This window comes from Quercus suber, unplaced genomic scaffold (genome assembly GCF_002906115.3).
Source record: "Quercus suber isolate HL8 unplaced genomic scaffold, Cork oak 2.0 scaffold_792, whole genome shotgun sequence".
Lineage (NCBI taxonomy): Eukaryota > Viridiplantae > Streptophyta > Magnoliopsida > Fagales > Fagaceae > Quercus > Quercus suber.
The window spans coordinates 4,453-15,891 of record NW_027070228.1 but is presented as its reverse complement, the minus strand read 5'-3'; the positions used below and the strand labels follow the sequence as shown (position 1 = coordinate 15,891).

The 11,439-nt window shown below is 34.5% G+C and overlaps 3 protein-coding genes across 3 annotated transcripts in view; 2 read left to right on the top strand and 1 right to left on the bottom strand.

Annotated features, from left to right (window-relative positions):
* The window catches only part of LOC136064891 (zinc finger CCCH domain-containing protein 17-like), a 6,699-nt gene extending 4,360 nt beyond the window's left edge, over positions 1–2,339 (top strand). Inside the window, exon 3 of the mRNA XM_065767312.1 lies at positions 2,277–2,339. Coding sequence (XP_065623384.1) covers positions 2,277–2,339 — 63 coding nt within the window. The remainder of the gene's footprint in view (positions 1–2,276) is intronic.
* Positions 1–4,050, bottom strand: part of LOC136064890 (mitogen-activated protein kinase kinase kinase 20-like) — a gene marked incomplete in the record, with an annotated part of 13,621 nt that extends 9,571 nt beyond the window's left edge. The window contains 1 exon segment of the mRNA XM_065767311.1: positions 3,913–4,050. Coding sequence (XP_065623383.1) covers positions 3,913–3,990 — 78 coding nt within the window.
* Positions 4,051–4,642: 592 nt separating this feature from the next.
* Positions 4,643–8,550, top strand: LOC112002296 (pentatricopeptide repeat-containing protein At1g79080, chloroplastic). Its single transcript, XM_024034452.2, has 2 exons — positions 4,643–7,024; positions 8,168–8,550. The coding sequence occupies exon 1, from the start codon at positions 5,110–5,112 to the stop codon at positions 6,814–6,816; it is 1,707 nt and encodes a 568-aa protein (XP_023890220.2). The 5' UTR covers positions 4,643–5,109; the 3' UTR covers positions 6,817–7,024; positions 8,168–8,550.
* The last annotated feature ends 2,889 nt before the right edge of the window (positions 8,551–11,439 follow it).

Here is an 11,439-nt window from a genome sequence, read left to right as displayed (position 1 = left end):
TTTTAATAAGTTTATAAGTGGCAGGAAAATGAAGTACACAAACAAAGAGAAGACCAATAACTGCTTTTCTTAAAAAAAAAAAAAAAAAGAAAAAGAAAAAGAAAAAGAGAAGACCAATAACCATTAAAAACTTCAACAAATATTAAATTATTTGTATGGTTAAGTAAAAAAAAAAAAAAAAAAACTGCATTCATGACAGGAGCAAGTACGTTGCTATTGATTTCAGTATTTAGGGATGAAGAGTTTGGGAATGGTAAATTAGCCTAATGCATAAGGAAAAATGATAAAAAATAAATAAATAATAAATAAAAAATAAAAAAGCTTACAATCAAGGTTGATACAGAACAAATAATGATCTTCCTACAGCCAACTAAGTCTACCAAAATTAAGGTTTCATGCGTTCAAAAGATTCTTAACAAACTCATGTAGGGTCTAAATTTCTTTTTCTTTTTTTTTTTTTTTTTTTTTTTTCTTTTTTTTTTTGTAGCCACCCAACTCCATTGTTGTCACCCTATAATAAGCAACAGTATCAAAACCCGATAAACGTTATATTCACGTGGTTTTCTTATATTCATGTTTTCATATATGAGTTCTATTTGAACTCAAATTAGTTTTTTAAACTCAAATTGATATTTGTAGCATTGTTTGTGGATCTGGAACTTATTTTGTTTGCTAAGAATCATTAATGCTTTAAAATTTTGAGTTCTATTTTGTGATCATTATTGCACGTGGTTTTCTTATATTCACATTTTTCATATATGAGTTCTATTTGAATTCATATTAGTTTTTTAAAATATTTTAAAAAAAATTTAGTTGAATGCTGACTTAGAGTTTAGAAAAAAAAAAAAAAACCATATTATTTTATCATGATTTAGAGTCTAAAAGGGAAAAAAAAAATCTTTTAACTTCCACGTAAAATACAGTCTACAAAATAGGACCACACTTTGTTATCATTATCCTTTACATATCATTATATTATCTTATCTTTCTTTTCTTTTGTTTGTCGGTTTGATGGGAGTTTAATATTTTCTCTAATTAATGAATATTTTCAAAAGAGAGGAATGATATATATTGATTTGTCTTCTTTCTTTTTTTCTTTTTTTTTTTTCCTTTTTGTGGTTATTGGGTTGACTCATTATTTTAGTGTATCTATTCTAAGTGGTGCTCTCTTTTTCTCCTATTATTTTTGTATGTTGTTTTCCTTACATTTAAGCCTTACTCCTTTTTTTTTTTTTTTTAGGGTGACATATCAAAAATTTTGTTAGATTGCATAGCATGCACATTGGATGAATTCGGATGAGCGAAATGGTAGTCAATCTATCAAGTAGTTGTTAAAACCATTTTTTGTAAATATCCTACCTATATATGCCTATATTTATTAATTTGTATAACACTACTTTTTCAATTAATTGAAACTGTTACACTCTAGCTTATTTTTTTCTCAATCACATCTCTTTCATATGAAGGTTAATATTGTTCTTTGTTATGCCTTTCATTGCACATTTATTTAAAAAAAGAGAATACATTTATTTTTCTAAATTAAAGGAATGGTAACATTGATAGCCCTTCTTAGTTTATTTTTTTAAAATTTTTTAAGCATGCTAAAATGTAGTTATGGATATGTACTTGTAGGGTTAGGATTTGTGGCCCAAGCCCAAAACAATGAATTTGTTGAAAATGGGTGAAAGAGCTAGGTTGATTATGGAATCGACAACAACTAATCACAACCCTCAAGCATAAACTAACATGAATTTACACGTAAAGAATCGGTGTCCGAAGAGGACATATTATTGATTATATGATGAATACAGATTTTAGGGTTACAATAAAACTCTTTTTGTTTTTCTCCTCCTTCCTCAGGAGCTTCTTTCCTTTATATATCCTCTCTTCTCCTCATCTCCATCGTCCACTTGTACCTCATCCGTAAGTCTACTTGAGTATATGTCATGTCAAGCATCTCCTTTAGCTCTGTGTGAGTGGCGATAGGTGAGGATACACTGTTCAGGGGTCTTCTCCACATAAATGCGGCCAGAAAAGTTGCTGCAGAGCATTAAATACGGTGATAGCAGCTTTCTCTTTAGATATTTCTTCATCCTTATCATCTCGAAGTATACTCAGAGCTTATCTTGATCAGGAGGAGTCCTCGGAAGATCATTTTGACCTTTTATATGTTCAATTGATCCATACTATTCGCGTCAGAGGAGTATAACCTCTTCGGACAGAAGGCGACCTCTTCGGATTGTAATCACTTTTCTTTCTGGGGGTCCCTTTTCCAGATGGGCCTTGCCCTTACCTCTCCTTCTCTTCGGACGCATAGTAATCTTCACATGGGGCTCTAGGCCCACTATGTTAAATTGGGCCTTTTTCCTTCCACAATAGCCCCTTAAAATTTTAATTTTTCCTTCGCATCTAAGGAGAAAGAATAAGATTTTGACCGCCACGTAAGGAAAAAGAAATAAAAATAAAAAAGTTTAAAAGAGAGAATTCGTAAATACCCTAGTTTACACATGCGCGGGCATAGAGACAAGCGCTTCATTATTGCTGTTGTCAGTTCCGTATTCCCAAAGCGTTGTATTAATTACTCCAGGCGGCGTTTTGTCTTTTGCATCCAACGGTGGGTTGTTGATCCAATGGACAAGGTTCTTCTTCGAGATTTGGACGGGATGAATTACACCCTTTCACCTGTCCCCGTATATAAACCCTCAGAGGAGGTTATTTTTCTTTACTTTACGCATCCTCAGAATACCCAGCGAGCTCTTTCATTCAAAACCCTTCAAGCTTCTTCGATTTTCTGTCTTCTTTTCTTCCAGGATCTACCAAGAGTCCATTTCGAGTCCAGGGATTGTTCTCCACTCTTGTTTGTGTAAGTTTCGGCATCTTTTGGTCCTTTTCTTCTCGGCTAGTATTTTCTACCTTCGAAACCCATTTCCTGTCCACTGCTTCAATCATTCTCTAAGAATGGGTAAATTCAACATCTCATCGATAGTCCGGCGTTGATAGAGGAATTTAAGCGAAATTATGCATACGCGGGGGGTGAATCTGAGATATGCCCTCCAGAGGATACTAACGCCCGAAGAGAGGGAGAGGTCGTAATCCCAATGATAGCCTTCATCGAAGGGGAATGACCCTCCCAATGTTCCATCACCTTGAACTACCTTCGCAACCACAGGCTCTCTCCTGAGCAGTGCGCGCGCAACACCTTTAGGATACTAGGAGCTATCGATGCCTTGAACCAACAATTAGGATTAGGGCTAACCTAAGGCATATATGTATGAGTGTCATAGCCAAAAAGGGCGGGATACTACCTTAAATCTGACCGTGCTCTCTATGACTCTATCTCTCTGTCTTTCTCCGTCACGGTGACACGGCGAGTCGGCGACACAGCTCTCTATCTCTCTGTCTCTCTCCGGTCTGAGCGGTCTCGCCTCTCTATCACTCTGTCTCACCTCACTTTCCTTTCTTATTTTTTTTCTTTTTTTTCCTTCATTTTTTTGCTTCTCCGTTTGGTTTTGGATTGCTGAGAGCTGAGATTTTTTTTTTTTTTAGATTTACATGGGTCATCATGGGCTCCTGGGCTGACCGGATGATGGGGTTCATGATTTTGGTTTTGGACTGCTAAGGATTTTTTTTTTTTTAAGATTTACACGGGTCATCATGGGCTCTGGGCTGGCCGGATAATGGGGTTCATAATTTTTGGGAGGGGCCGAGGGGGCCGAGCTAAAAATTAGGGGGGCCGGAGCTAAAAACTCAGGGGGGCCCAAGCCCTTTATTTTTATTTTTTGAAAAATTTTACTTGCTAAAAAATTTTTTTTTTGGGCCCAGGGGGGGCCCGGGCCCCCTTAGCCCTCTACCTGGGTCCGTCCCTGCTGCTGACTTCACTGCCATCAACGAAGGAAAAGAGCGAAACTTGGATGTGGGTTTGGCCAGAAACACAGACCCAAATGCTCCTTTGCCCAGCAACGGGCCTCTCTCCCACAATCCTGCATACATTTTTCACACTCTTTCGACGAGGGTTTGTAAAATTGGAACTCAACAAGGTTTCGTTTTGATTTCTAATTCTAACGGTCGGTAAGGAAATTACCTTTATTTATACTAGCCTCATCACACGCGCTTCGCGTGTGTAATGAGGCTTTCTTCTTTTTTAGTGGTAGTTGCATTAAAAAAACTTTGTTTTTTTTATTTTATATAATAATTTTTATTTTGAGAATTTAATTTATTAGTGGATAAATCAATTTGAAAATCAATAAGAGAGTGACCCTAATTTTTAGGCATTGTTTTAGTGGAAGTTATATATATAATTTTTATTTTGAGAATCTAATTTATAAGTGAATAAATTAATTTGAAAATCAATAGAAGAGTGACCCTAATTTTTAGGCATTGTTTTAGTAGAAGTTAGGGTTGTATTTTTACTTGATTGTCCTTTAGTTTTATCTCTACTTAAATATAGGGATGTAGGGGTATTTTAGAACAAAAAAAATCCAGTCCAAACAGGTGCAGCCCCTTAAATAGTAGATAGATATATTTATTTTTCTATCTTCAAAAAAAGAAAAAAGAAAAAAAGAAAGTCCAAGTCCAATATCATGAACGCGTGTCAATGGCGCGTGGGGGTTCACTAGTGCTTAAAAAAGGGTTGGATAACAAGAGAGGGAGGTGTGGACGGGACTGGAGATGAGACGGACGCAACAAGTTTCTTAACATTTCATTACAGCAAATATATGATACAAACACTGCTTTACTCATTACTAGCCTCACAGTTTCACTGACTCACTCACTCTCTCTTGCCCCAACCATTCTCGAGAAGATTCAAGCTTTGAGAGAAACATCTTCAACTGAAATCCAGTGTACGTTGGCCCCTTTTTTCTCTTCTTTTCTTCTCAGATTCTTGATTCTTTCATATAGAAAATCTGTCTCAGATGGGGTTCTCTCTCTTTTCTCTATGCTTTTAGCTTGTTCATACTGAAAAGATTGAGTATTATATTCTATATTCTATCTATCCATTAAGACCAACCCCGAATTTTGATTGTTTTGGTTGATTGTTGTTCTTTATGCTAAGGATAGAAATTTAAATCCTTGTATAAGTTGTTGTAAACTACATTTGATTATTTGGCCATGACTAGCCTACTGAATTCAGTGTCCCCTATTGCAAATCCATCACCAGAAACAACTACAAGAAAGGGTTGTAGGTTCTTCTCCCATGCCCTAAATTTCCATTCTTTTTCACTCAATAAGGGGTTTTCTAGAGTTTTGGCATCTACCCAGATAACCATTTCTCCAAAAGACACTGTTTTTACTCTGCCCAACTGGAGGTTTGGGAAGAGCGACTCAAAAAGTAGGGAAATTAGGCTCAGTGATGCATTTCTTCATTTGGAAAAGAAGGTAGGGAAGGGCCAAAAGCCTAATGTTGTTCAAGCAACTCAGCTCTTGTATGATCTGTGCAAGGTAAATAAGATGAGAAAAGCGATTAGAGTGATGGAGATGATGATTGGATCGGGTATTATACCCGATGCGGCTTCCTATACATACTTGGTGAACTATTTGTGTAAAAGAGGCAATGTTGGATATGCAATGCAATTGGTTGAAAAAATGGAGGAACATGGCTTCCCGACCAATACTGTTACATATAATTCGCTTGTTAGAGGACTTTGTATGCATGGAAACTTGTACCAAAGCTTGCAGCTTCTGGATCGATTGATGAAGAAGGGGCTGGTCCCAAATGCATTCACATACTCCTTCTTGCTTGAAGCTGCCTATAAGGAAAAAGGAGTGAATGAGGCCATAAAGCTATTGGATGAGATAATGGCTAAGGGTGGGAAGCCCAATTTGGTTAGTTACAATATTTTGTTAACTGGTATGTGCAAGGAAGGTAGGATCGAAGAGGCAATCAGGTTTTTCAGGGATTTGCCTTCAAAGGGGTTCAATCCAAATGTTGTGAGTTATAACATTTTGTTGAGGAGTTTGTGCTATGAGGGGCGGTGGGAGGAAGCAAATGAGTTACTGGCTGAGATGGATGGTGAGGATCGCTCACCATCAGTAGTTACTTACAATATATTGATTGGTTCGCTTGCTCGGCATGGCAGAACTGAACATGCTCTTGAGGTTTTGGATGAAATGATGAAGAGACGGTTCAGGCCTACTGCTGCAAGCTACAACCCGATAATTGCTCGTCTCTGCAAAGAGGGGAAAGTAGATCTTGTGCTTAAGTGTCTAGACAAAATGATTTATCGGCACTGTAGTCCTAATGATGGAACATACAATGCCATTGCTGTGCTTTGTGAGGAGGGAATGGTGCAAGAGGCGTTCTTTATAATTCAAAGCTTGGGTAATAAGCAAGAATCCTCCATGCATGATTTCTACAGAGGTGTGATCACATGCTTGTGTAGGAAAGGGAACACATATCCCGCATTTCAGATATTATATGAGATGGCAAAGGACGGATTTACACCAGATTCTTATACCTATTCTTCTTTAATCAGAGGATTGTGTGCGGAGGGAATGCTAGATGAGGCCATGGAGATATTCTGGGTAATGGAAGAAAATAACTATAGGCCTGATACTGACAATTTCAACGCACTTGTACTTGGCTGTTGCAAATGTCGAAGAACAGATCTGTCCTTGGATATTTTTGAGACGATGATTGAGAAAGGGCACATGCCTAATGAAACAACATATACCATTATCGTAGAAGGGATTGCCCACGAAAATGAAACAGAGCTGGCAGCCAAAGTTTTGAAGGACTTGCATGTTAAACAGGTTGTTAGTCAGAGTACAGTGGAAAGACTTGTTATGCAGTATGACCTTGATGGTTTACCAATTTAGATTACATGAGAATACCACAAGTATAGAAAGAAGAAAACAGGACCAGAGTTTTGTAGGAGAATGATTTGTTATTCAGTTTTAAGAGCGGTGACTGTGTCCAATCATGGGTATAGACTGACCAATGCAACAAAGCCTCTTTTAGAAGATTGATGTTGTATTCAAATGTTTAGAAGTGAACAAGCTCGTGCATGAGGATCTCAGCTCTGTGGTAATCCTCTATTTGCTTTGCTCCAAATTTAAAATTTTGTTTTGTAAATCATAGCCTGTTAATTTTGTAAAGACTTTCTATTGCTCATTTTATGCCATAAATTTAGTCTAACAGTACATGGGCATGGCAAGCTTCTTTATTGAATATTATCTTGTGTAATTGGTTCCTTATTATTGTTATTATTATTATTTTTTGCAATTGTATTTGTTTAATCTTCTTTTCATTTATTTCACATCACCAACAACTATTACAAAGATAATTTGAGAGGAATGATTTAGAAATTGGTTAATACCCTTAAGCATTTTTTATGTTTGCTCGCATGATTTTCAAATAGGGGTGTCAGATGGCTTACAAGATTGTGTACAAAGTTTCTTCTATTTTCATCAACTACAGAGGTGAACCTTCTCATCAACTAGGCAGAGAGAGAGAGAGAGAGCAGGGTTCCATAGCTTTATTTTTTTTAACCATCAGAGATTTTCTTCAAACACTTCATATCTACTTACTAGGAAGACTAAGATAACACAACTTTGAGAAGAAAAGGTGTGCTACTGCTTTGAGGAGAAAAATGTCTGTTCTAATCTAGAGACATGAAGTTTCACTCCCTAACTATGCTTCAGAAGTCCTTATATTGTTTGGAGCTGGCTGCTGAGCCTTGATATATGAAAAGAGGTTCTTTATTTTTGGCAGTTATAGAACTACTAATCCAACTCTCCTTTATTTAAAGGAGAAGTACAACCTAAACACAAAGCCATTATCTTCTGAAAGTCATGTGTTATTGATTTTTACATCACATGATATTCTACATCAGAGTGAAATATAGGTAGAAATTGATCTCTTATTCATCATTCTCATTTTGCAATTGTCTTTCAAGTTTATCATGGAATAATAATTGAAATGGATATTATATCTTTAGCTCTCAGGTCTCTGCTCACGTATAGTTTCTTTGCCATAATTTGTTACTCCATATTAATCATAATACCCTTTTACTAACTGAAGGAGCATATTATGATGATTTTCAGATGTGTACTTATCAAAAAAAAAAAAAAAAAAAATAAAAGAAGAAGATAATTTTCAGATGTATTGTTTAAATCCCGATCATGTGTTATGCGAATGGATGCTGAAAACACTAATTTCTGGATGCAGGATGCCACTACATAGCACTTACTTCACAATCCTACTCATTTCAGCCATTTCACCAAGGCACTCAACCTTTAGTCCTGCCTGCTTGTGCTCCCCCTAATTCGGCCGCCCTCACCACTATTGTCTAGTATCAAAACCAGGGTCTATTATTGTTATCTCTTCATAAATATCTCAAGGAAGACGTCCACCCAGTAGAGAAAAGAAAATTGTAAAATGAACCTTGGATATAAATGGTTTTCATTTCTTATTTAGATTAGTTGAGAAAAACTCAACCAATTGCTGCTTTATTCATTTATCGACTTCTATTATGAACTGTTGATTCTGCAACTTCATTTTTTGCTTTTAAAGCTTTGTTTGATTATAGAGAAGATGGAGTGAATTGTTTATTATTTATCAGAAAAAGAGAAGATGGAGTGAAAGAATATTGGGTAAAAAAGTCATCTTACAAGTAATGGATTGTTTTGTTGTTCCATTGTTTTTCCATCTACCTTCCTTGCTATCATTAGTAATTATAGAATCCTGATAATATGTATCACAAAAAGGAATAGAGAGAATTGAAAAGGGAAAAAAAAAAAAAACAAAAAAACAAAAAACAAAACAAAATCAATTTGACTGAGGATTGATGTCTTTGAAAGGTTTTCAGTTTTACCATTTCAAATGGTATTTTATTGCTCTACCAATAGGCTTATACGCTTTTACTTAGGGTATGTTTAGTACGCTGTAATAACTCTTATAATGGAATAGTTATTCATGTGTAATATTAATTCAGTCATTTGGTTGCATCTTTATTACACGGATTAGTTATTACATTGGAATAACTATTCTTTAAATTGAAAAATAGCTATTCTTTTTTAAAATTGATGCAATAGATATTCCTTAGTGTAAATAATAGGTTTTAAAATTAATATATTTTCAAAAATATAAAGTTTCTTTATACATTTTCTTTTACAAGTTTTTCATATGTAATAACCAAACTTATTAATGGTAATAATATTCCATTACAATGTCTTCTATTCCTAGTAATAAAGATTATTATTCCTAATGTAATCTACATTCAGTATACCAAACGTACTTTTAGATTTTACACTTACTGTTCGATCTTCCTTTTTCTTTTTTTTTTCTTTTATTTATTTATTTATTTATAAATATCAAACGTTGAATTTTAATAGTTCTAGCTTGGACCTGTAAGGTAGAGACCAAACAGCCAATTTCCAATTAGTAATGTACATAATATAGTATCGAACTAAGTACACTTTTCTTTTGACACCTGAAGATTTTGGTTATTTTATTTATTTATTTATTATTATTCATATTTTTGGTTCTTTATGTTTCAAAGTTTTCATTTTGGCCATTCATTTTTTATGTTGTTTTTTTATATTGGTCATGTTGTTTATTTCCATTAATAATATGGTGACAATAGCATTATATGAGTGACATGTCTTAATGAATGTTACTTGGCACTTCGGAGTGTTAGATCTCGTTTCCATATTGCCATCCATTCTTTATAGTAGTCCAGTATGTACAAAACCATCAATTACAAACTATCACATGATACTTAGTAGGTCTCACGGTTGTTATTCATATACTAAACATTTTTCAAGTATCACTAAATGAAATTATAAAGAATATCCATGAGCTAGTCACAAGTTGACACTTGTTGATGTTTTGTTTTAATTTGAAGTGACCCAAGCATTTCGATTAAATATTTTCATGTGTTATTTAAAATGAAAATACTTTGGCAAATCAAAAGATATCATGTCTCTTTCGAGGAACAATACCTAAAATTCTCATAGTAAAAATTATGACGTGTTGTTAATAAAAAACAACTATCTGTCATTAAACTTTCGCAAGACTCTTGTAAATAGAGGTACTTATCAATCTCAGAGGTTATTTCAGATGGACTCCCTCATAAGTTTAAAAGTTTTGTTGGAATTAAGCTCCAAAACATCTAAGGACTACGATAATTTCAATGAATCAATCTTCAAAGTTCTATCAGACACAAACTTTAAAACTCTGAAGAACTTTTACATCAAAATCTTTAAATACAATTAAAGAAATTAATATCAATAATATATATTTTTATGATATTAAATAAAATTTAAAATACATTAATATTTTAATGCATATTGGTTTATAAATGTTTTGAAAAAAAAAAACACTCCGATTAATAGAAATTTTTTAAAAAAATATATCCAATTTTTAATATATATTTTTTAAATAATTGGATAGTTGAGGGAGGAGTATTTATTGGAAACCCAAGGAGTTTTGCCGTTTTTGTTTAAGCTAAAAAGGTTATTGGCAAATTTTTAATAGTAAATAAACAAACAAAAAAAAATTAAATAGTATATTTTTAGAAATTAATATGATATGTTTCTTAAAAAAACTATATGAATATTCATAGCACGTTTGATTTTTTTTTTTTTTAGAAAAATTATTATTTATTTATTTGCTTTCCATTTTGTTTTTTTTTTTTTTAAAGAAAAAAAAATATTCCTATAAATATCATAAAGAACTAAACGACACAGCTACTTGCAAGTGCCGAGATTTAACAGAAACACAGACTCTCTCACCAATTGCAAATGCATCAATAATGTATGGTTTAATATTCGAATTCCAATTTCAAAATCTGAGGCTCTGATCACAATCCTCATTTGCTACAAACAAAAATCAAATGGAGGAAGCCTCAGACAACAACAACAACAACAACGTTGGCGATAGTACCACTGACGACGAGAGCACTTGTGTCGCTGTACAAAACCAAAACCAAAACGACAATCCAAATTCACAACCTGAATCGGAGGCTGTGGCGAAGGGAATATCTTCGACGCTGGGCACTGTGATTAGCGACTTCGATTCCAGAGCTCAAGCCACTCTCACAAGCCAGGACCAACTCTCTTCCTCCATCGATCGTCTTACTAAACCAAAACGACAATCCAAATTCACAACCTGAATCGGAGGCTGTGGCGAAGGGAATATCTTCGACGCTGGGCACTGTGATTAGCGACTTCGATTCCAGAGCTCAAGCCACTCTCACAAGCCAGGACCAACTCTCTTCCTCCATCGATCGTCTTACCCGAGGTTACTTTCTTTTGGGTCAAGCAAGTTCAGATTGTTCTAGTCTTTTATAATAGAATGGGAAAATAGTGACTTGTTCATACTTTTTCATGTGAAAATGTTTCACATAATGAAAGAATGCAGACATTATGTGAAAGAATGTTAAGTGAAACAATCTGAACTTGCTTTGGATGTATGAGGATCATTTAGAGTTGCTGGGT